At 31.8% G+C, this 27,543-nt stretch overlaps 1 protein-coding gene across 2 annotated transcripts in view; it reads left to right on the top strand.

Moving 5' to 3' along the window:
- The first annotated feature begins 678 nt into the window (after positions 1-678).
- The window catches only part of LOC143255355 (cell adhesion molecule 2-like), a 35,998-nt gene continuing 9,133 nt past the window's right edge, over positions 679-27,543 (top strand). Inside the window, exons 1-3 of one of the 2 annotated variants that reach the window (XM_076510869.1) lie at positions 679-1,028; positions 21,441-21,770; positions 26,952-26,993. In XM_076510869.1, coding sequence (XP_076366984.1) covers positions 950-1,028; positions 21,441-21,770; positions 26,952-26,993 — 451 coding nt within the window. In that variant the 5' untranslated portion in view covers positions 679-949. The remainder of the gene's footprint in view (positions 1,029-21,440; positions 21,771-26,951; positions 26,994-27,543) is intronic. The other variant, XM_076510871.1, reaches the window with a different exon arrangement.

Below are 27,543 nucleotides of genomic sequence, written 5' to 3' on the forward strand. Positions count from 1 at the left end.
TAACTGGAAACAATGGACAAATTAAATCTAATAAATATATTGAAATTGAAATTGTTCAATTAACTTCATAGTGTTTTGTAAAATTATTATATATTTTATTATTCTTCTACTTTATTTGAATTAGAAATGCTCTAAAATGACTAAATTACTTAATTTTAGTACATGTTCTATATGTCATTAGAGGAAATGAAAATGTCTGCTATGTGATCTAAATTCAAATGCTTGTTAATATTGATCGCAAAGATCAAGAGGATAAAAGATAAAACTGCTGAAGGTGTATATACATATATATATATATATACACACACATATATTGGATTTAATGGAGAAGCAATCTTTCGTCTTTCGACATTATCCTGTACAGCTAAAAGGCTGTCACTTTGATTTTGTTGATTAATGATGGTATGATATATTAGTTTGTGACAGTATTTGAACGAATTTTACGTAACTCTGTAGTGCAATAAAACGAAAAATACTGAACACAATATTCCCTACTATATTATGGTTAACACTATTCTGTAGGAATGAGACATTAATATTTATAACGATACAAGGAATATTTCTGTTCTTATTCGTTATTCGTATTCAAATACTGAAGCTTCCTCTCATCAACAGAGGGCGCAACTTACATAGCTGCTTTGGCAGTCCTCCAAACAGGCAACAAATGACAAAGACGAGTCGAGAGTCGGTTGCTTCGAAACGATGGAGCCCGATTAATAATTTGGTAGCGCATAGAAACATAATATCAGTATTATCTCATTGAGAATCTCAGAATAGTACATAAAATGTAATTCTAACTATATATATGTATATAATATTTCTTCTTCAACCTGTCGTAACTGAGTGTCTATTATGAAACTTTCTTAAGAGTAAAAGTTTCAACGAAGAGTTTTCCTCAGATGGTGCAGCGCTTTTCGACTAGAAGAAGTTATCACTAGAGACCCTAGCTATGACTGTTCTTATTGTAAGCTTTGTTAGGATATTATCAACGTTAACAATGACTATCCATTTTTCTGGAGTTAGAGCAAGTAAGTATTTTCTCCGTACATTTTGTATGTGTGTGAAATTAAACCACGGATCACAACAGAAACACACCAATGATTTAGTCACTTACGTACAAAGTAAATAGTTTTGATTTCTGTTTAGTCATTCGGATAAAAGTTTCAAAACTTTCATTTTTTTTATTTGGTTTAAACGTTACTCGTCTGTCACTTAATACATATTGTTATCTTTTCACTTTGCGTAATAAATAAAACTCTAGTTTCTGTGAATGCAGACTAAAATAAATATGGCTTACGTTAAAATCACAAAGGCAAGCATAAAATAAAAACTATACCTAAAAGAGCAGGTTACGTTACAAATATATTAACTCTGTATTACGTTATCTCGTTTTTTTCTTTATGCTAATAATCCAGTTATTTATTTAAGAATTTCACTTGTTAGCCTCGCTTGTTTACACACATGCGTTTTTGCCAGCTTAAACTCATTATTCTACCAAAGTTTAGATCGTTTCACAAATTACATTTTAGTTTTGACAATTACTAACTCCAATATTCCCGTTAAACTATTGCTTAATTGGAAACAAAAGGGTACTTTTAACTGTTTGCTTAAATTAAAACCAATATTTACGTTCTACCATTGTTTCTGTTAAATTCAAAAATTAAGTTGCACTACAAAATAAATATTAGCACAGTTGGCACACTTTAAAACCAGTTACATCTTTTTAATATTGATTAATCATGAATAAAACTTTTGTACCAATAATTTAAAAAAAAATCTTCTTATAGTTTACACTTAATTTGCTTAAGGACAAATATTTATATAATCCTTGATAAGCGAATAGAAGACTGATGTTTACATTATGTAGCATCGTACATCTGGATGAACATTTACTTTTTACCACTAAATTATACTAACGTCACATTTTCTATTCTATCGTCTGCTTGCATGTGCTAGAGCAACCGATTACCCTAAGCTGTTGAATTACATTTGATTCAGTGTTAACAGCTTCCAGCTTCTCACAGATCAGTAACAGAAGGCTTACTTCTAATAATAAGTAATATTTTTCTTCCTTTTTCTCCATGTTTCCAAAATGCAAACACATGTGATACACATAAAAATTAAATTTATGGGAGTTTTTATATTGAATGTTAATAAATCGGATATTAGAAAGAGTGCTAACTTTACATCCTTTGTGATAGTACGTATATTTGAAGTTTTCTGTATTAGAAAACCTATAAATTCATTCGTAGCTTGTATTGTGTTATTTATTCATGTGCTTATTTAGTGCAATTCCCTTTTTAGTTCTTGCATAATGAAACAATGTTTCTCACAGAACGATTGAATACTTCACATAACAGCAACAAAAAATTAACGTCTTGTGAAACATTTTATTAGATGTATCAGAGTTTCTTCCTTTTCACCAAGTTCCACGTACGTAATTACAAAATACAAAGTGTAATTTCTTTGTTTGATTGTTGTTAAGTACAGCATTACACAATGAATTATATGAGCTGTGTTACCATGGTTTTTGAGACTAAATGTTTATCGTTATAAATGTTCAAACTTACATCGGGGACGCTTGGACAGGTACCAAATTCTATATATGAAAAGTAATATGAGGGTTCAGATCTAAGTCAAACAACTGCTGTAAAGGAATACACATTTTTTACGAGCTAATTTTTTATTATTCATTTCTTTTGAGGCGAAAGTGTTAAGTCTCATATAGAAATTGAACTTCTAGCATTGCTTAGAGTGTTAACCATCTAGCTGTGTTTTTTCAAAAGTTTTCATATATGTAACATGAAAAGTTGTCCTACATATAAGGAAATATCATTCAAGGTGCAATACGATCAACATTTCTGTAATAACCACTTTGCAAATAAAATTATGTTTAGCGTGTATTGTATTCTCTGTTCGACTGAATATGGAATTTAAAGCATTATTACATCAAATATTTTAAAAAATCTTGATACCTTTTGGAATAACAGTAAAAAACAGTGGATATGTTTTATGAAACGTAATTTTATACGTTTTTACGTACAGTTATACCGAGATATGCTTAGATTATCTAAAATATTACAGAATAAACGCGAAGTATTAATTACAATTAGACACTCAATCTTATAGGTAAATATAGTCGGTTGATAGATAGACTGGTCCTGAGAGTTTTACACATTTTCTGTAATTTATAATATATTTATTAAATTAGTAAAACAGTTCAAATCAAAGTATTGGTGAATCGTAATCTAAACCTGTGATTTATATGCTTGAGATCTATGAGATTATTTAGTTGTTTGTAATCAAGTACAAAGCTACACAAAGGGATATCTATACTCTGCTCACCAGGGTATCAAAACCCTGTTTCTAGCAGTATAAGTCTGCAGACATACTGCGGTGGCACTGGAGTGGGGAGTGAAAAATTCGAGAGAGAAAACACGAGAAAAAATAACGTCACGTTATAAACGATAGTTTAATTTCTTCGGGAATTTGTCAGTTCTTCAATTTTCACAAATTACAAAATACTATTATAGATTTATAAGTAGAAACTGACTAAATGAATTGTTATGTGCATACTAAAGAATATGAATAAGAGGTTTAAGTTGGTTTACAAAATCTTGAAACATGATATATTTAAAATAAAAATTTCCACTTGTTTTACTTCGAAATGTAAAATATTTGAAAGGTACATAAGCGTAAGCTTATATTTATTTTAAGTATGAATTATTATGTTGAGTAACATTCAGAAACTGAATAGATATAATATAGATAAACATAAGTGATTGTGTTGTAAACATTTTGTACACATGCATTAATCTGTTCTTTTCGGGGTTACAAATGTTTGGGTTAAACTAGCTTAAAGATATTTTAAGAAAAAGTAATAAACAATATTTGTGAAAATGAAAGAATAAATAAATTTTAAGAATCTTTACCCTAATTATTTTGTAACGAGGCTTAAATAAAACTAATAAAAATTATATTTTGCAATTTTAGAAAATCAGATCAAACTAAAATCTATTGCTCAAGTGTGTGTGTGTTTTTTGTATAGCAAAGCCACAAAGGGCTATCTGCTCAGCCCACCGAGAGAAACCGAACCGCTAATTTAAGCGTTGTAAATTCGGAGACATACCGCTGTACTAGCGGGGGCTGTTGCTCAACACTCTTTTGCTAATATAAATAACATTTCAACCACTATTTTATGTTATATATCTCATCTGGCCTGAAAAGCCCTACTATTGTGCGAAAGGCCTCGTCGGCTATGAATATAGCAGATATAACATGGTTGTTATATTAGAATACACTATTTTTTACTATTAATTAAAAGTTAATACGAATAAATATCTTATTTAAAAAGCTTATAGATTTATTTTATTAACATGGTTTTCAAAGTGTCGAATAAGACACTCATTTATTTTCACACTGTTTGTCAACTTTCAGATGAAGTTTAGCTTCATTGGAATACTTTGCAAACGAAACATCATAATAACTGACACGGCTTTCCTTATATACACTATCATAACACTGATAACCTTATATATATTATCATGCGATGAATACGATATCTAGTTGCAAGCTGAAGCAGTTCTCATTCAAAATTCATAATAAAAATAAATTTAAAATATTCAAGGATTCAATAAGTTTTAACACTAAACATTTAACCAGTACATGGTTGTAATTTTGATCTGCTGTTTCTTCTCTTGCCACGCTGTATAATATGGTACTTATTGTCTGTGAGTCAAGATACCAACAATAGCCAAAGTATTCCGTATTGAAAAATAACACTTTGCAAAATAGTTTGTATATGTTTTTTTTTAATTAACTGACACTTACAGTGATATATATATATATATATATTTACATTAGTTCTTATATTAACTTAACTTACTCTCAAAATTGGGAAAATATACATATTATATTTGTATGAATCCACAATTGTGTTATCAGCTGTATTACGTAGATTGTGTTTTATATTCCGCCTATATTTATCAAAATTTGTTTTTATACCCAACTAAGTACGAACATGAATAAACAAATCAGAGTATATTTTCGAAATGTCATCTTTATGATTTGTTACGCACTGAGTGTCCACTTAATTAGATCTTAATTGACAATCTTTCTTCTCGGTAACGATTTACTCTCAGCGTGTTAAAAAGCTTTTGTAGGATACTGGAATTTATTTGTTTGAATTTTTTCCGTTCAGTTGAAGAGAATCTGGCATAATGTAGTGGTTATGTTGTTTGACGCACGATCGGTAGGTCGCGGGATCGAATTCCATCACCGAACATGCTCGACCTTTCTGCAGTGATGTTAGGGAGATAGTATGTGACGGTCGATTCCACTTTTCGATTAGAGTAGTCCAATAGTTGGTGGTGGCTGATGTTAGCTTGATGCCTCTCCTTTGTTCTGTCACTATCTAAGTTAGGGACGGCTTTCACAGATAACACTAAAACAACAAGTGAAATTTAACAAAATAAACAAATGTTGAAAATGATACATTGCAGATGTTTTAAAGAGTTACAATGAAACTAAGTTATATTTAATTCGAAAGATACTAAACCTAAATGAAGTTGTAGTGGTGAAGTATAAAAAGAATCATGATTCTTCGAAACAGTACTAATGAAACGATTGTTGTGGATACTTTTTCTAAATTTAAAGGCACAGCTGTAAACGCTATTCAGAAATATAATATGTTCCTTTACCTATTTTATCCTATGACACTAATAAGAACTTACATCTACCACTAATATTGTTACCCAACTCGACAAAAAGCAGTGATGTTCTTATCTTGGACATAGATACTTGAATAGAAAAGACAAACCCCGTCTCTCTCAGCCAATCCCCCAGTGGCTCAGATGTATGTCTGTGGACTTACAAAAAATAGAACCCGAATTTTGATACCCGTGGTGGGCAGAGCACAGATAACCCCTTGAGTACTTTTGTGCTTAACTAGAAACAAACTCTCAACCAATCTTATTTCCCTAAAGACTGATATTCTCAATTTATCCTTCAACGGAGATATAAAGTCCAACATATCTAGACCAACTAAGAAATGACTCAATGTCATATCTAAGACTACTTTTGACTAAATATTTTTTCTGGCTCTTAAATTATCAATTATTTGCTTATACTCTCCTGTAGTGAAATTTCTGATACCAATATTGAGCCACGAATATCTAATCACCATACCGTTAACGATTCGTTTTCTTTCCTTAAAGAAATACTTTCATTAGTCTCACTGATAACAGTTTTTTTTTTTTACTGTTAACTAACATTATACTTTAGAAAATCAGCAACATTTGTCTCGTAAAGCTTTCTGAAAGAAATACATTGAAATACACAGTTAAATACTTTTAATGCTCAACTTAATCACCTTTAGCTTTCATTTACAAATAAACACTTCATTTAAATTATTGCTACGGGGGCTCTTCTTGGACCACCTTAACTAACGCCTTCCTTTGTAATTATAAGCAATCATAACTGAATAACTGTTTTGACAAACCCCAACTAGTTTATTACGAAAGGCGTGTATAAGATACTTTTGTATTATTCCGATCCAAAGACTGCATGCAAACATTTTATTAATATTTAAATTCACAACACCCTAGCATAAGTGTTATATGTAATATACCAAAAGCAATATGACTTTCCCTTTCTTAGATATTTTAATAAACTACGACGTTAATGAGTGTTCTGCCTCACGTTTCGCACCAAGATTTCCCCTCGCATGTTATAATCGTTATAATTGAAATATTTTCACAGAATTAGAACTTACAACGTATGTTTTAATACTTATATTTCTAAAATGAAATATATTATTCATATAACATTTCTTGCAACAAAAATCCATACCGTAAACAATGTCTAGAACTCAACAAAATGTTTAGACTAGAGCAACATCAAACCTAAACGTACTACCATCAACAAATACCATGTAGATTTTAGCATTCTTACTTAGACAAACACAGCTTAGTTTTTGACGATAAGCTCACTAGATCTCTACACAAATATTTCCTCTAAATTTCGCTTGGATCTATTTTTAAATCTTCATGTAAAATATTAACTTCTTTATCACTTTAAATACATCTTCTCCACTTTACTTATTTTGTGGACTTTTTAGTCGTATCATTTTGGTAGCTGCAAACTTCTTAACCGTACGCATCTGTGAACGCGAGAGAATTTTACTGAAAACCGACCACAGATTACACCTCAGCTATTCAAACATACAGTCAAACTACTAATAATTCTAACTTCAGACATGGAAATAGGTATATAAGAGGGTCTCCCAATTAAAATCCCAACATCAATAAGTTTTATATTTCTGTTGAACTGAATTTGTTCTAATTTAATTCCTTTTATTTTCACCTGCGTTTCTCTTATATAAATATTATAATTTTTCGAAAGCAAACTAAATTTTCGACGTTGAATATTTACATACAAATGCTAATGATGGAAAAAAACTAATCCATAACGTTTATTAAACATTTTTTCATCATTTTTTGATACTGTATTTCTAATTAAATTAAGATTTTTGCTTAATTAATTGGTCGTACTCATTTTATTTGAGCCACTTCTCATACTACAAGTGTTGTCGATAATTTTATTATCTTCTTCAAATAATTCCTGTTCGTTAGAATGCCATTATAATATACATGTATATAGTGATTAATTCCTTACCTGGTTTTCTCACTTTATATCTCTTGCAAAGAAAAAAGGTGAAACATAACGTCACAAGCTTAAGTTCGTTCATTGTCCAAAGGTTGTGTTTTAAGCACCAACTATTTCCCATTTGCAGCTGAGGTTAGCATCATTTCGTTCTGGGTGATACTTTTTCTAATGTCTTTCAAACAGGCATATAATGATCGCTATTGAAAGAATGTGTCTTTTGGGATGCTTTTTGAAGTTGTCTAAATCTATTTTCTAACTGTAGGATGCCAGTGAATGATGGGCTCAAGAATCATCCAAAACGTGTTCCTCAGCAATAACACACCTTCTTCGAGAATTTAAGAGACCCTTGCTCTTCCCAATTGTATTATAGGTTAAAAATTATATGAATATGTCTCCACAGTTAGGTAGATACTTGACATATTCTATGATATATTATAATGAACGATCATAAAAATAAAGTATTTTATAAATGTCTGCATACTATTCTCTGATATCAAATATTGTTGACACAATTTCCCATGACCTTCTTTTCTACTATAGTAGAGGGAATTAATCTTAAATTACAGCACCGTAGCATAACTTAAATAATGCTAACAAACCTTAAATAACTCTTAAATATACTATACATAATAATACCCATGGTAAAACTCATTCTCAAAGTGGAATTACTAAATCAAACGAGATATTATACTACATGTTTAGTAACTTTTCTTAATGTAATCGGTCAGTTTTAGGGAAATAAATGACCTTTTTAAATTTGCGCAAAATAAACGAAGGCGAGCTGTCCTTAATTTAGCAGTTCCAGACTAGAAGAAAGGAAGGTAGCTAGCTAGTCAACATCACCCACTCCCAGCTATTGGGCTACTCTTTCAGCAACGAATAGTGGGATTGATTGTCACATTAAAACGCCCTCACAACTGAAGGGGCAAGTATGTTTGATGTGACGGGGATACGAACTCGAGACCCTCAGATTGCGAGTCAAGAGTCATATCCACCTGGCCATGCCGGACCGTTGGACATAAATTAAAACTTTGCATGCCTTGTTAGGTATATTAAAGATTCTTAAAGAAACAACGAAACGTTCGCCTTCACCTGTCTCATTTTGTTATACACTATGATTATTAATAAAAACTTTACACCCAATACCAACGAGACCTATCGCTCAATATCAGTGTTCTTCAGGCTTGTTGGCACACATTAAACATAACAATTGAGACGTTACTTATATTAGATAATTGTCTGTGAACAATTGTTATGGTGTCAACTGAGTTAAATTGATAAAATAGGTAGAAAATTTCATCTTTTAATTTTTTCCTTTGAAATTTAGTTTATTTTGAATTTCGCGCAAAACTAATTTTGCAGTGTAAGACCAGAGGAAAGGCAACTAATCATCACTACCAACCACCAACTCTTGGGTTACTATTTTACTAACGAAAAGTGGGATTGAAAATTACATTATAGCCCTCACGGTTGAAAGGGTGAGCATGTTTGGTGTAAAGTGGATTTGAACCCGCGCCCCTCAGATTATGAGACGAGTGTACTATCCACATGGCCATGGCGGGCTTTGAAATTTAGTATAAAAATTGTTTCTCTCCGAGACACAAGCCGTAGCTAAAGAGAAACGGAATACAATGAAATCCTACAAAATAATAGTTTAACTATTATTGTTTAAAATCAATTATAACATGTTTTATCTACATTGAAGATTTTCGTTGTGAGAAAGTCATAGAACACGGTTGATAATTTCTTTTTGTATTATACGTAGAGTACTGTGTAAAGGTGTTAGGAGAAAGTCAAAAATTATATTTCAGAACACTTTTAACGAACAGTAAAAGGTAAATCACGGGTGACACATCAACTTTTTATTCAGCTTTATATTTTGTACAGTAAAAAGCAGTGAAAGTGCTTCAGTTCGACAAACAGTTCACATTTTGTGTGTCCCTCCTTTGCTTTAATAAATAAGCACATGCTATTGCAAAATATTTAATGAAAGTGTCTTTTGAGATCTTACTTTAAATATTTCTAATACACTTCCATAAACATTATTTGGAAGTAATTTTTAATTGGTCAAGATCTGCCCAATTGGATTGAGATCGGGGCTCTATGGGGCCATTGCATAATTTAAATGAATTCACCAGCTCTTACCTTAGCTATTCTGCATAATAGTTATGGTACAAAACAAGAGCAATGACAAATAAAATTTTAGTTTTATTGAAGGTTTTATTCTTTCATTTCTAAGGTGTCATTGATATTTGTTTCTACCATCTCTTCGATACAAACAATACCTTGCAAAGTATTCACTTCCTGCAAAGTTTCCACATTTTGTTGCCATCTGAATTTACAGTAATGAAACTTTCAAATCGAAATCTAACTAATATACTTCAAACTGAGAAAGCTAAAAATTGATGATATTATGCGAGAATGTGAAAGCGAAATTTTTAAAGAAAATTAAAATATTATCAATTGCAGAAGTATTCGGCCCCTTTTTTACGGCAACCCTAAATCAGTTCAGATGCCAAAGATTAGTTTGAAAAGTCATAAAATTAGTGTAATGGTCTCTTCCTGGGTATAATCAACATAGTTTAACTTCAGTTCAAGTAAACGCATCTATTTAAGCCACAATTCACATGGTGATGAGACAAACTAACTATGAAGACGAAAGAACATTCCAAATAAGTCGGGAATAAATTAGTAGAGAAGAACAGATCAAGAAAAAGTTATAAGAAAATTTAAAAGTTACTTATTATCCCTTTGAATACGGTGAAGTCCATCATTAAGAAGTGGAATGTGTAATACCATGAGTCACCACCCACATCAGGTCGCCCTTGTAAAGTAAGCAGGAAATTGGTTAGGGATGTCACTATGAAGCCAACAAAGACTTTGAAAGATTTGCATGTCTGAGATGAAAGTAAGTGTTCATATATCGACAATATTCCGGATCCTCCGCAAAGCTAGCCTATATGAGGAAAATGATAAGATAGTAGCCATTACTGAAAAATAATCATCTTAAAATCGTATGCAGTTTGCGACCAGGCATTTACTTTATACTACAAACAAGTGACAGAAGGTGTTTGGTCAGACAAAAGAAAAACTGAGCTTTATAGTCTAAATTTAAAGCTTTACTTCTCAACACAACATATTACCCAATCAAGAGAACTGTTGTGGCAACATCATGTTATGGAAATGCTTCCCAACAGCATGGACTGGGAAGTTTGTAAAAATTGAGGGAAAGAAGGCCACGAATATAAAATTGGATCGAAAATTCACATTTCAGAAAAACAATGATCCAAAGTGCAGGCCAGAGTCACACTAAAGTGGGTTCAAAATAAAAAGGTAAATGTCCTGGAGTAGCACAGTTAAACTCCCTACTATCCAATAGAAAATTTATTGTGATACCATAAAGGATCCTCCAATGAACTTGTCAGGAATGGAAAAATTTTGCCAGAAAGAATATACAAAACTTACACCATCTCATTGTGTAACTCTGGTAAAAACTTATCCAAAGATATTCACAGCAGTAATCGTTGTTAATCGTGCTTCCACCAAGTACTGACGTAGGACCTGAATTCTTATACAATCCGTAAATTTCAATTTAAAAATGTTTTTTACACATTTTGCCAACATATAACCTTTCTGTTAAGTTTTATCATTATAATTTTGAATAAAACAAATTCATTTCAAAAAAATTGTTTACAACATTTGTATTTCATCAAATTGTAACATTATTCGCAAGACACTGTGTATGAAAAGAACGAGCCAATATTCCGAAGTTCTACTTTTACCAATCCCACTATAACATAAATAAAGTTGAATTTTCCTTGGTGATAATTTAAACACTTTAACGAAGTTTATGAAAGCACAACAGAGATATAATAAATACCTTATTTTTATTAATTGATATTTGCCTTTTTGATTTATAAAACACACACTCACACGTATACACATACACATATACACATATATATGAAAAGAAGAAACCCTCATTGTGAATTTTCTACATGTTCCATCGCCTTCATGGTAGAAAGTTTTTCTTATTTAATAAAGATATTGAAGATTTTTATCGAGATCTGTAGGAATACAACAAAAATGTGAAACGACGCTCAGCCTAGAATGAATAAAAGTACTTGGATTCAGAAATACTAAGAAATATTTTATTTTATTCGTCTTCGTCATTTTTCCAGCGTTTCCAGTGAGCACCATTTCTAAGCTGCAAATAAACTCAGCAATGCTTGCATCTTAAAATCAACGACGAATTTGTATAAAATTGCTTTCGCTCGCGAAGTGTAAATACGAGTAGAATGTTGTCACGGTTTGTCCTATATTGCATCATAAAACATTTAAAACTATACTATGGGTAACGTCTGTGGCACAATTAAGTCTTAAACGTCTTTTCGGTTTTGGCAGCAAGTTTTGTTTGTATTGTAAACTATAACAAACAGATGCTCTATTTCAATAACCCACGTTTTCACGTAGCCATCTACTTTTAAGAACAGTAATGCATAGGCAATATATATCTTTGTAGGGTCGCTTACCTTCTGAATATATTAGAAAACATTATTTGGATACCTCTCTCTAAACACTAAATGATTAACCATGAATTCTACATAACTCTCTCATTGAAATCTTGTCTCGTTTCTAATCTTTGAACAATGATTCTAGCCCCAGGTTGCGATGTTAAATAACGTAATAGAATTTTTTCTTGTCCTTCGCTGGTACAGCGGTAAGTCTGTGGATTTAGAACGCTAAAATCAGAGGTTCGATTCCCCTCGCTGGACACAGTAGATAGTCTGATGTGGCTTTGCTATAAGATAAACACCCCCAACACACAATGATTTAATGAAATGTGCTCGTTTTCTTTTGTAAGTAACATAAAATTTTTGATGTGTTTATCATTCATTTATGAATATCTTAACTAAAACAAATACAGCAGAACTAACAGTCCATTTTACTTTTGATATAAAATACATATAGCTGAAAATTTGCTTATGTGTTTTTGTGTTTTCTTATAATAAAGCCACGTCGGGCTATCTGCTGAGCCCACCGAGGGGAATCGAACCCCTCATTTTCGTTGTAAATCCGAAGACATACCGCTGTACTAGCGGGCTGCAATTGCTTTAGTAAGCTAATCTCATTATTATCATATCATAACAATGGAGTTATTGTAATTGCAGATTATTAATTATTGGTGCAGGATTTCCTATATAAAGAAACTAAGCTAAGTTCATGGTTTATTAGCTTGATTTTCAACTATGCAAAAATCAATAAAATATATATATAAAAACGGCTGGTTTCGGTTAAGAATATTTTTTTATGTAGAGGAGCGAACAGCGTTTCGACTTTTTTCGGTCATCGTTCAGGTTTTTTCTTTATTGTGAACCAAACCAGCCATTTTTACATATATATTTTTCTCTACAAGTGCGTTTTCTCGTCATCACTGATTAAAAATCAATAAAGTTGTTAATAAACAAGTGTACTTAATAAGATATTTACAGTAAACAAAATCTTGTCCACTCCAAACAGACATAATTCTCTCTTTCTCTTTATCCAATATTTTCAATTAATTCTGTCTAGAATAAATACGCTGCTTAGAGCAGACAAGATTTTGTTTACTGTTTTTTTAAAAAAAAAAAACATTTTTGTAACAAAAAGATTTTTGTTTACAAAAATTTCACTTACTTTTTGTCACGCAATAAACCATTAACTGCTATTTTTGAAGGACTAACATGATTAGGGAATAAATATTTTTTTTGGAACTATTCCACTGTACAATCACAATTCTAAACAGAGATGAAACAATTAGATAAAATGTATGTGTGTATGTCTCATTTTTTATATTTAGCACGACTACCTCAAAATTTCCATAATGTTATCTCAAAATACATGTGTCTTTTATTCTGATGTTTTTCTTATAGCAAAACCACAGCGGACTATCTGCTGTGCCAATCGTGTGGAATCGAACCCCTGATTTTAGCGTTATAAATCCGTAGACTTACCTCAGTCCCAACGTAAAGCTTCTCGAAATTCACTGGAAAGTAATACGTAATCCATTGTATTAGTTAAAATTTGTTTATTTCTCACTCGTTAAATTATATGCATATGAACAGGCTCGTTATCGACAGATTGAGATAATTTATGTCGTCTGGTATAGTATGCCACCATGTGGTATGTTTTTTCTTGTGATCTTCACAGTTATAATTGAAGAGACGAAGGTGCAGGAGCTCGTGTATTATAAAACTAATAACGAAATAAACTTACATGACCCGTTCACTTGATATGCAGCACTTTACAGTTGATAGCTGGTGATTTCCAACATGGCTATCAGCAAAAGTGTGGTTATGATTTTCTTCTTACTTGTTCAAAGCACTTTATGGATTATTTGCTGCTGTTTTTCTAATTTTATTTACAAGCCGAAAACAGTTGCACTGACGTAGAATGTTTAAAATACCCCCTAGTGGCACAGAAATGTGTCTGTGGACTTATATTGCCAAAAACCGGGTTTTGATACCCTTGATCGGCAGAGCAGAGATAGCTCTTTGTGTAGCTTTGTGCATAAAAAAGAAAAAGAATGCTTAATATATATTGTTATTTTCAATACAACATTTGTATGACAGCTAGAGAAATTCCTGTTACAAAATAAGTGATGATTATTTACTTCGGATAATGTTTATGTCAATCATATTTTTAGTAACCAGTCAATAATTTGTCACCCAGTTCGTATAAAATATTAAAATCTAACATAGTAGTGGCTCACTTGTCATTTTGGAGTGAACCTTAAAGTGTCCCACATGGCACTCCATAAACGTGATTAAGTGTTAAAGAAAGCAGTTGAGATATTTCGCTCATTACCACTGGATTAATGGAAACCACTTAAACCACAATGTTACAATAGGATATTACATACTAAAAAAGTGATTCAAACTGTCATTATCAAAACGTGAAACTGATTCTAACCCAATAGCACAGCTTGTGGAACACCCGAATAAGGCAGGCTGGTACTAACATTACAGGAAGTTAACCCTTATCTGTAAATTACGGCTTGCCATAATTGTAGGGTAATTCTCTGAAAGTAAATTCGATATTTACAGGTACATCTCCGTATTAATTGCAATCTGTTGAAAAAGAGTCTTAAAGCAACCTGCTAAAACACACATAAAAGTAACCATAACACTCAGTCTTTGCATGTATCATATAAGTATTATTACACTAAAAGAGGTATGATATTTACCACAAAAATCAGTCAATTTTGAGAATAAAGCTTTACCTTGTGTCCTATCATAGCCCAGAAATTTGTATAAAGGATCGTAATACCATATCACAACAAGCTAGACTTTAGAGAAGAGACAATTTACTAGATGGAGTTGTCTGAACACACGCAAACCTTTATTTCTTCCGTCTTTATCTAAAATGATATGGGGACGTCGCAATCTGTATGGTGATACTAAATACTAAAGACATATTGAAAAACTCATTTACAGAAATGGTCGAGAAGAGAAAAAACTATCGTGTACATTCTGCATTTAAGCATGAAACACTGATGCCAAGTTAATTTTCCTGCTCATAATAACCATGTTTCCAATGGTTGTTAAATGTAATTCTCTGTAAACACTCAGTCCACTTCTACATTAATTTATGGTTGAAACTGAGCGATTGTGACATTGTTTTCAGGTCATATGAGAAAAATGTAGGAAATCAAACATCTGTTGTTTAAGGCATAATGAAGGCTATCAACTCAGATTTATCCATAGCCAATGATGTACACCTCTATAAGAGTATCATTTCTGGCTCAAAAGCTGTCTGAATGATACTTGTTAACTGCCCACTTATGTGCCAGTATATCGAAAGTAATTTTTGTAATTGCTTTGGTTTCTCTGGAACGCAACTTTGTAACATCTGGCACATTAATTCTTTCACAGCCCTCTCCTCCTCTAAGTTAATGGAAAGTTCGGATATTACTCTCTTGCATGATGCAAACCGCAACTATTTATCTGGTGTGGTCACTATTCTATTGAGCTAAGAAAGTGTTTCAATAATTTATTAACACAATGTATTACATCTTTATAATTACTATTTCACATCATTCGTATCATAAAGGTATTGGAATACAAATTTAAAAAAATACGAACACTCTAGCTCACTAGATGTTTTAGGGAAGCTCTTCCATTAGAATAAATGTGTCGTGTTTCGTCATTGGAGTTTTAATAAAAGTAGTCCTACTTTTAGCAATAATAACATCCTATAACTCTATACTTGTCATTAACTGATGATATAACAGCTTAAATAATTCATCCATCTTCTTCCTTCATAACAGAGTTCCAGGGCACTTCAATTACTTTCAAAGTTTTACTAAGCAAAACAGATTCTGAGCAATATTGGTTTCAATTCCTTTATTTTCAGGTATTACATAAAGCGTTATCACACTAAAAAGGTGTGACATTTACCACAAAAATCAGCCAATTCCAAGATTAAAGCTTTATCTTGTGTCACATCCTAACAACATATTCATGGTTTCTTAACCATCGCAAGTTGATCATGATGCTGCACACTCTACTCATCAATTTAAGAGCAATTTAGACGTATGCTCAAAATCTACTCCGGATATTTCCATTCAAAGCAATCAATATGTATTAAGAATAATTTCTCAATATTATAATACTTATTATTCCTCAACTTAATACCAAAACATAGGTTGCCATGAAAACCAATACTTAAAATCGACGCTACTTGCTTCAACCTGTCTCTAATCCGTCAATTCCAATTGCAAGTTATACACGTTGAAGCTTTATTCTTGGTAATGAACTTGATAATTTGATTTTAATTTGTTTCGCTACCTGCAGAATATTATAGTTTTCAATTATCTAGAAAAAATAAATCATGGTTGATTTAGCTGATATTTAACGTTATCGCATGTCCCAACACAACATGTGTATAAAATATCTTGACATTTATGCAATCAATGTTTTAATGTTTTTTTCTTCCTATATGAATGCCCACGAAGTCCATTTTTTATGGTTTCAGACTTGTGTCAGCTGTTTATCTTTATAAGACTAACAATTATTTTTGTAATTTACATATTGATTAACGTTTTAGAGAGATTATCTGTTGAGTAGTATCGAATGATAAGTTATTCATGTCACTATAAGAGATTGATTTTCTCAATAAAATGTTCTACCTGATTTTACTTATAAGAAACACATCTCCAACTTCTTGCTTCAAATAATAGATTTCTGGTAATGAATATTACGCATTATTCAAATATCTTTACCATTTCAGACCACTTGTAGCGAGTAACACGGTTACTTTATTATTATAGTCTTCATATTTCTGGTCCTATAACTATATTTTGAAGTTAGAAATAATTATTTTCTTTTAAGGCGCATACCAGATATCCATAGCAACGAGAAACGTCCACAATGGTTACAAAGAATCTTTGAAGATGATGAAGCCAAGGTGTATTATTTTTGTCAGGAATGAGCTTAAGTGTCTGTTATCGCATGCGTTTCATTTCACACTTTATGGTTGGGTAAAATATACTTTGTTGTATTAATTTATGGCTGATTTATGTGCGAAAAGGCAATGACACTTTTATGCTGAAAGATGATTTGTTGCTGTGACTGTGGTAGGAAATGTTCAGAATGTCCGAGTAAATCATTCAATTCGGACGATTTATTTTTGTCTCTGCAAGAAAAGGTTTTATACAATGGTTGACAGGGATCGTAAATAGACATATAGGCAAGAAGAGGCAATGACGTGTTGCCCGACGACTTCCATGAAATCTGTGATTTATCATTCTCGATTTTACATTTAATAGCAGGAGCACAGTATTTGCTGCATAAGCTTATCCCAGTGCAATTAACACTCTGTCACAGGAACTTTTTATCATGTATTTTTATTGTACCCTAAAGGAGTGAGATGATTCATCTTACTACCCACTATTACACGAAGAGACATTCTATTGTGTTTACGACACGATTGTGAAGAGAAATGAGTTTCTATAAGAATTTTCTCTTTATTAGTTATGCAAACAAAATATTTTTGTTATTTATTCAGGTTGTTTATAGTTTCAGAATGTTAATTACATCATGAATTAAGAGGGAAAAAACACAGTTACCATTCTCAAGACTTGTTAATACAGTATTAGCTTAACCTGTATTAAATCCTTAATTAATAAATAAATCCATGTTTAAAAACAAAGTTGAAGAGAAACAAAATGGAGAATGTTACGTAAAGAGTTAATAAGGTACAAATTAAAACAAACACCTCTTACAATAGAGCGTTTTGATTAGTTAATCGTCTCTATTTACACACAGAGATTAGTTTTTAATTACTCAAGTGCTTAATCGTAAGTTCATTTTTATGTTTTTTTCATGAATTTCTTAAAATTTTCACATTTTCTAGTAACAATTAATATCACACTAAATTAAAGGTTAAGCTAAGTTGGTTTTGTTTTTTAACTCTTAGTATATATTATCACGATATAACTGAAAGGTAGTTTATAGATCTTAAATGTTTCAGAGAAAAATTTATATACAAATTCGATTGTATGGTTTAAAAATATTTTAGTCACTTAAATTTAAAACTAATACGTTTCTCCGCACTTATTTTAATAACTGAAAAACATTTGAACATCGAGTTTCAATATTTTGAAACTTGGTCACAGTATTTTCTAAATATCGTACTTAATATAGATAAATCAAATACACGTTAAGCTGCTAAGTGGTTTTTTATATATTTTGTCACATGAAACCATACTAGCAATATATGTGTTCTGTCCACCGCGAGGAGTCGATCTCCGCATTTTAATATTGAAATATCTCTAAACTTTCACCAGAGGGATTGTTTGTCGTTAAACACAAAACTATACAAAGGGCTATCTGTGATGTACCCCCATGAGTATATAAATTCGGTTTTTAACATTATAAGCCTTCAGATTTATCGCTTTATTAAGAAAATCAAACGATAAGGAATTTCTTATTGAGAATACGTTTTTACTAAAATAAATTATATAAATGAATAACATGCTTGTAACATGCAAAGAGTCGTTTAAGAAACTACACGTCTCAAGTTTCCAATAATCCATAAAACGTTAAGTGTCTTTATGTTGTTGTTTTTTTTCTAATTGCTATAGCAACGGTACCAAACAGAAACCAGTAATACTTCAGTAAAACGTTAAGCCCATGAACTGTTAAACTAGTTGAGCCATTTTGACGTTGCAGGTCATCAGACAAAAATACATAAAAATTTATAGTGACGTAAAGAAATTGCTCTTGATGCGATGAAGAAGTTTTGATATTATAAGCATTATAACAGCAAAGTAGAGATATATCCAAAAGGATGACAAGAGTTATTATTGCTGGGACAGTTGACACTACACCAAACTTCCTTTTGTCATGCGTTATACAACTTTTCTTTAGTATTTCTGTCGATCACTAGTAACAGCTGAACTGTATGATCAACTAGACGTAATGTAAAGAAGAAAAAGAGAAAGCCTGTTCAAGGTCGTTAAAGTTATTTGTGTAGTGTTGAATGTCAAGGGAGGAGTAAACTTACTGATTTACTGTCATCGCGCTTGGTAGGTTCCTATCAGTAGAGAAACACTCAAATAGATTTCTCAAGGGCTAAGAGTCTTATGTATGGCACTTCTCCTGCTTCTTTGGGTTACTTACATGCAAACATAAAGTTCCTAAACTGAGTAACTTCTCAAATATTCATACAGATTTATAATTAAAAATTAATATAATATTATTACAATATTTGAGTTTTCCATACATTTGTCCGTGTAACTTGATTATGAGCTAATTCGCACTTACTTGCAGGTATTTTTTTATTTTTATTTGTCTGGATTAAAGGGACCGTCTTGAAATGTATTTTAATGTGAATATTGGAGATTATACAAAAACTAGTTTATTTAAATATGCACAGTATAATCACAGGTGATTCATATTCTTTTTAACGCCAGATTATCTCTATCTAGGATAAACGTTTAATACTTTAGTGTAAATATAATGTTTATTTATATATTAACCTTATTCATATATATAATATTATTTATATATTAATATTCATGGCGTTCATATTAATATTATTAACGATAAAACTTTATATGTTAAAATTAATTCCATAACATTTTCTGTATAGCTCATTAATTTAAAAGAACCACACTTATTTAAAAAAAAGAAATTACCATTTAGCGCAAATACCATCATTATGGATTCTACTGATATTGTTCCACGCAGGAAGACTTACGTTACGAGTCTTTTTTAATCGAAATTAAATTCCAATGCACATGAGTAGAAAACATACTAAATGCCTTTTTGTATCTATAGTTAGTTATCACCATTAGATTCCATCTAGGAACATAGGGCCGCAATCGCTTGCGGATTCTTCAACAAGTATTTAAGTGAGTAGGTTGTTAGTCCACTGTACCGAGCCGTCCCTAATTTAGCAGTGTAAGACTAGAGGGAAGGCAGCTAGTCATCACCACCCACCGCCAACTCTTGGGCTACTCTTTTACCAACGAATAGTGGGATTGACCGTCACATTATAACGCCCCACGGCCGGGAGAGCGAGCATGTTTGGCGCGACGCGGGCACGAACCTGCGACCCTCGGATTACGAGTCGCACGCCTTACGCGGTATGCCATGCCAGGCCCTTTTGTATCTATACATATTATTAATTAAATGTGTTTTACATTTAAATATCAGTCATCAAGTCGACGAGTCAAGATTTGGAACAATTTTGTAGAATTTTAACTGTTATATAAAATTAGTACTTTGAATAAATAAACATATGGGTGAAATATTAGTCTGAAATATATAAATCTATATAATCATAAAACGTAAAATAAAAAACAACATTTTTAACCAAAATACGCCACGTTCCTATTCGAGAACATTGAAAAAATTTTCTTCTAAAAATGCTTGAGTTAACGAATTTCTTTAACTATGATTCACGAAGTTTCTCTGTTTTTGTACTAATTAAGAACTGCTTAATAAATGTGTTATTTATCCATGCTACTTTATACAAGGACAGTTATTCTTTGAGCTCTTATACGTATATTCAGTTCGTCACATAAAACTTTCATAAGGAAATATTAACTAATTCTAACATAACGTGAAGTTTCGATGTGATGTATTCTCAAGACGTTTTGTACTTCATTTTAATTAAAGTTTTAGCACCCACAGCAGTCGTCTTGATAATACATTTTTACTTCAAGTAGGTTTCTCGTCATCACGAATTTTCACGCCATTGTCTGGTTTGTTTGTAGTTAAGCACAGAGCTACACAATATGCTGTTCCTACCACGAGCATCGAAACTCAGATTTTCGCATTATAAGCATTCACATTTACTACTAAGCCAAAATTCATCAATGTATCAGACATTACGTTTTTCTTTTTGTTGTACTTTAGAATTCGTAAAACGAGTTTACCTTGAGCTTAGGGGAAATACACTATATGCATGATTAATTTACATAAAACAAACCATTGCCAGATTTTTATTATCTTAAAATATTTAATTATAAATACAGAAGTGCTGGTTTTAATTATGTTAAAATATTTAATTATAAACAAAGGTGTTATGACTTTCATTATGTTAAAATATCTTATTATAAACAGAGAAGTGCTGGTTTTTATTACGTTAAGAATATTTAATTATAAACATAGCAGTGTTGATCTCACAGGAAGAATAGTCTCATGCTTTAATAAGTAGAAGTTATTTTGCCCCAAGAGTTTTAGTTCCTGCATTATATTTATACATATATATATATATATTTACAGATATTATTGAAGGCTTAGCAGGGGGAAAAGTTGACCTTCCGTGTAACATGACCTCCACTCCAGTGGACGACAAACCTGTGCTAGTTCTCTGGTACAAAGATAAGGTACTGATACCTGTCTATACGTTCGATGCAAGAACAGGTCCGCTTTGGCAAGGACGACACTCATCAAGCGACCATTTAACAGGTCGAGCTTACCTTACCACAGTAGACAGACCAGCCAAACTTATCATTGAACCTCTAATGCTCCAGGACCATGGATCATACCGTTGCCGAGTGGACTTCAACAGAACAAGAACACGCTACACTGACAGCATCTTAAAGGTCATTGGTCAGTGGTCAGTGGTATCATGATGTATTTCTTGGGCATCGACTGCTATGAAACACTTTTTTAGTATGAAAGGGAATAAAAACGAACTGCTCTTAGCGGGCAAGCATACGTATAAACAGTGACAGTTTTTAGCTTAACACAAACTAGTATTAATCGAAAATTTTGTTGAATGATATATGACTTTCAATATTTTAGTTGCACAAATAATTACACAGTGCGATTACAAACGTCCTATTGAACTATATCATTTAAATCTGGATACATTTTATTTGTTTTGCATGTAAGTATACATTACAGTCACAATACATATCTCCGTATATTATAATACCCTTCTCATAGTGATCTTAAAAGGTATGTCAAACTTTCATTCTTTCTCCGTGTTGTTATGCATGCACAAATAAATAACTTATTGGTTATAAAATGAGGTTACGAGATATACGATTATTTTTGCAATACACTACTTGTGAAAACAAAAATAAACATCGTTTAAGCACACGATGAAGCAAATATTAGGGTACTAAAAATAAATGACAAAATCCAAAGTATTGTATGATTCACTAAAAACATCGTAAATGTTGAATGAAAAGGTCTTGCCAAAGGAGATAAACCTTTCATGTTTCAAAAAAGTCAGATAAATAACAATGATTTGAAGGATATTGTTAAGCAATAAAGCATATCTTAGTGTTTCAGCGTAACTACTGCCTCAAGAAAAAGGAGTTTTCCTCGAACCGTAAAAACATTACGGATACATAGATTTATATGCGTATTTTACATATAAACAATTCGCAAAAACTTACAGAATAAAACAAATTAAAAGTAGAAGGATTTTAGAAACTGGTATTGTAAACTAACAATCGCACGAAGCTATTAGAACAAAAAACTTTTTTGGGTATTCGTACGGTATTTACGAAACTGTAAATTGTTTCGGAATTATGTTTACCAGTATAAAACGTATTTCGAACATTAAACTGCAACATGCGATACCAATGCAAATGGCATTATTTAAAGTTTACAATTAAATATAATTGTATTTTATTCTTTAAAGTGAACTTAATAGAATGAAGACCTAGAATATAGTCAAAATGAAGAGTATATAATTTATATATGTAAAAACGGCCGATATGGGTAAAGAAAGCACTATGTAGAGAAGCGAACAACGTTTCGACCTTTTTCGGTCATCGTCAGGTATCATGGAAGAGTATCTAATCTTTTCTTAACAACCTGTAATCATTATACATAAAAGTTCCCTGAGGTATTAAGTAGTTCTATTAAGTAATTTTATATTTGTTAGTTGATTTCGTGCAAACTTACTCCAGGTGTGAAAGAAAGAAATAGCCTGTGTCAATCCTTGAACTATTCTATTCAGGTGATAATAAAATTTGACTTTCACTCTTATAACATTCCCATGGCGCCAAAGTGCGAAGTAAACGAAAACCATTAAACCTAATATCCACATTCCAGCACGCTAACCACAAGACCAGATTCGGCTCTTTGATATAGATTGTCTTTATTAATGTGTACATTTGATGTATACAACTAATATAAACAAAAGTTTTAAGTGATGGAGCCTTATGAGTGTTTTACTTAAGAGAAAAGTGAATGTTATGTTGACCTAAATGACGAATTCCTTTAGTCTCTTACCTGAGGCCCGGCATGGCCAAGCATGTTAAGGCGTGCGACTCCTAATCTGTTTTGAATTTCGCACAAAGCTACTCGAGGGCTATCTGCGCTCGCCGTCTATTTTAGCAGTGTAAGACTAAAGGGAAGGCAGCTATTCATCATCACCCACCGCCAACTCTTGGGCTACTCTTTTACCAACGAATAGTGGAATTGACCGTCACTTATAACAGCCCCACGGCTGATAAGGCGAGTATGTTTGTTGCAACCGAGATTCGAACCCGCGACTCTCGGATTACGAGTCGAACGCCTTAACACGCTTGGCCATGCCGGGTCTGCAGTGGTGAGAGAGCATAGGTTGCTTGTTATGTTGGCCAGGTGGATTAAGGTTTGATCATAATGTGAGGGCCGCGGGTTCGAATCCCCGTCGCACAAAACATGCTCGCCCTTTCAGCAGTGGGGGCGTTCTAATATGATAATGAATCCCACTATTCGTTGGTAAAAGAGTAACCCAAGAGTTAGCGGTAGGTGGTGATGACTAGCTGCCTTCCCTCTAGTCTTACACTGCTAAATTAGGGACGGCTAGAGCTGATAGCCTTCGTCTAGTTTTGCGCAAAATTAAAAACAAGCTTGTTTGTTCATTTGGTTTGTTTAGTTATTACGAAATATTAGACATGGCGTGCAACACGTCTAGTCTCATCATTCACCGTAAGCGGGTTGACAAATATAGCTAATCACTCTGTCTTCTGTTACTGCTATTAGTTACAGATAAATAGCCCGTACAGCTCAAGCTGATAGTAGTAAAAAAAAAGGAATAAACTTCTATTAGTAGCAACTAATATACGTAGGATCATGTTGAACAGAAGTGAGATCTATTTACTGTGTGATTGATATGTTCCACAGTTGTGAGGGTTAAATAACAAATTAGTTATTTTGGCAGAGTAAAATAACGAGAAAATAAATTAATCAAATACAAGTAACTGGCGAATATCTTTATAACAGAAAAGAGAAAGAGGCAGTTGAGGATTTGCACCAACGGTCTTTATAAAGCTTATTAAAATATCGTCAATGAACCGAAACAGGACTAGCAGTTTATTTTTTGTTTTGTGAATGAAGTAAAAAACAACTAGTTTACGTGTATACAGATATGACTAATTTTTTAAAGTATTTTGTTCGAAGTTTATTGATCCGAAACAGTCCATAAGTAAAATTACTGTGTGAGTCAAACAATGTGCATTATAAATATATTATCATAAAGAGATAAGTCATTGCTATTCATTTCCGGCTAAAACATAACTTACACATTAAAAATCACATCGTTATAGTATCTGAATTTACTTAAATCTATACTGACATATATATATATATACGACATTTAGGTAACTTCATTACACAAGTTAACAGATATCACAAAATAAATCGACAGCGAAAAACTAAGCAATTTAAGATATATATTTTATACCATTTTATTCAGATTAACTGACACGAATTTTTATTGAAAATATATGCTAGGAAGAAAAATACCAAATTACATGAATTTATATTATTTATCTTAGTTTTATTGTATTATTTTTAAGTAATTGGAAGTTCTAGGATTTATATCTACTTGTGCAATGCAGACAAAAAAACCTGCAAAAGGATAGCATTAAACTTTTCCTTGATATTTAAATTAATTCTATGTTAATAGAAACACGTTAGCAGGAATAACATATAAATTTTATCAACTTTGTTTTATTTTATAATTCTATTTAATGTCTTCGGTATTGCAAATGTTTAAATAAGATAACGAACTTGTATCTAACACAATTTAAATGACTCAGTAATTTGTACCCTATTGAAAGAAGGGTTACATAAAATTATGGTTTAAAAATGCAAGAACAAATGTACAAGTTCAGATGTGCACATGGAGAGTTTTTTAAGTTAACGCAAAGTTTGGCGTCCTGAGAAAGTATATTGTACCTGCAAATATAAGTTCTGACAGCACATCTTCACTGAATGCTTAGAAAATAACATCACCCATAGTTACTCGGATATTGACGTATTTCTATAACACACGTCTTATTATTATAGTACTATGATGTCTAGTGAAAAGTGCTTAATTGAATTCAACGAAAGGAAGTAGTTTAAGATAATAACACATGAAAAAAGACGCTGATTATAAGTTAGTTTGGTGAGTTACTTATTGTAAGGCCTCATGTTTACTAGGCGGCACTGATAAATAATATGCTTCATGTTTGTATCTGTAGGTGGACTGTACAACTGAACGCTAGTCTTTTTCCTTTTTTTTCTCTCGGAAGAGAGCCTCTGTTGCGGTATATACTACAATTTGACTGCATTCTTGCTGGTCAATAATTAAAATTTAGAGTGAGATATACCGGAATACAAGGGGTCTTTCCTCTGGTTGTTTGACCCATGTGTTGCTCTTTACTTGTTAAGTGCAAAGCTCCTCAGATGATTATCTGTTCTATGCTCACCACAGCGTGTTTAAACCTGGTTTATAAAAGTACATGTAACAAACTTATCATTGTTCCACTGGGGAGTAAAAGGCATGTCGCATAAGTTACCTCCTAGATAGCATTCCAATACTTGTAATATCACGAATTTATTCGAAGTTGAAACTAAAATTAATTAACGATAATATATAAGAAAAGCAAAGTTATCTTATTAGGAATTACTTCCTCTTCATTAAACTGACACAACCCTGTTAAAAGCTAGCTATATCAATTCAGTATACTGACGTGAAGCTATTTTCTATTTATAAGGTCTGCAAATTATATATAACATGAAATTTAATGAGAATTACGTCTTCTGAGAAGTATTTCACTCACAAAATATATTAAAGCTTTATTTGAAAAACGAAATCCTGTCATGTGTTAACAAGTTACCCTTTTTTAATTCAATAAACAATAAAACCCATTTATTTGTTCACTGATTAAGTTATATATAATTGTGTTTGTTTGTTTGTATTTATACGCGAGTCTACCAAATAAGCTATTTGCATTTTGTCCACTATGGGTGTTAGCGCTTATCACTACGGGAAAGGGTGTAACTAAAATCGGGTTATATTTGTATACAGTCTAAGAAGCTTAAATGCCGCAAGCTGTTTCTTTCTTTAGCTTCATGGAAGCACCTGTATATTTTATTCAGATGCTGATTATAATTATATTCAATGATGTGAATTAAAGAATAAAGTATGTAACAATTTGTGAGGTTTAAAAAAATTAAAGTTTTCTTTAATATATTTTATTTTGAAATTACCAATGAACGTATTAAAATTATCAATTTCAATTAAGATTTTCTACACACTTGCCAATACTTAGAATTGAAACCAAAGTTATTCAGATTTTAGAATGAGAATTTCATTATTTTGCTACAAAATCCAGATTACTATTAATAACATGAAGCTGAACACACACTGATTTTTAAAAGCTATAACCTGTAATCTGTGATACAAAATGATATATTCCTAAATTATATCTTACAAAGTTATATTTGTGATTTATGTTTTTTACTACATAGAAAATCGTTACATTTAGTCATAAACTCGATCTTATGTATTTTTAGCATCCACACACAGAAGATTCTTTTACAGGCTGAATTTTTTAGGTAAAGATTTGAATTGTAATTTTATAGGGGCAGTAAAGTAAGATATTATTGTTCTTCTAATGAAAATAATTTATGTTGCAGTTGAATGATTTTAAAGCGAAACATCTGTGCAGTCTCAACAATATTTAGGTTGCTGAAGTTCGGATGGAAAATGGGACAGGAAATGTTAAGTCAGTCGAATGTTTCCGTAAAATCGAATTTCTTTCACATATAAGCAACTTCTCTAACAAAGATTTAACAGAACTATTTTTTTCCGATAAATTTCTGAAAACAACAACAACAAAGTTTTCTTAAACATCTGTTTCAAAAAGATTAGTTTTACAGAGTAAAATAAATTAACCCTATAGAAAATCAATTATTCCTCTACTATGTGTCAGTAAATTGGTTTTTGCTTTTTCATGGTTCAATAATTGTATACGTAGAATTGCTTGCAGTTGTTTTCGATTTTTGCTTAGCATTGCCTATAAAAAAATGAGAGAGAGGAGAAAATAATGTATAATTCATTATGAATGAAATATGGTGATAGAAAAAAGAACGTTTTCCGTTTCAA

This window comes from Tachypleus tridentatus, chromosome 7, assembly GCF_004210375.1.
Source record: "Tachypleus tridentatus isolate NWPU-2018 chromosome 7, ASM421037v1, whole genome shotgun sequence".
NCBI lineage: Eukaryota > Metazoa > Arthropoda > Merostomata > Xiphosura > Limulidae > Tachypleus > Tachypleus tridentatus.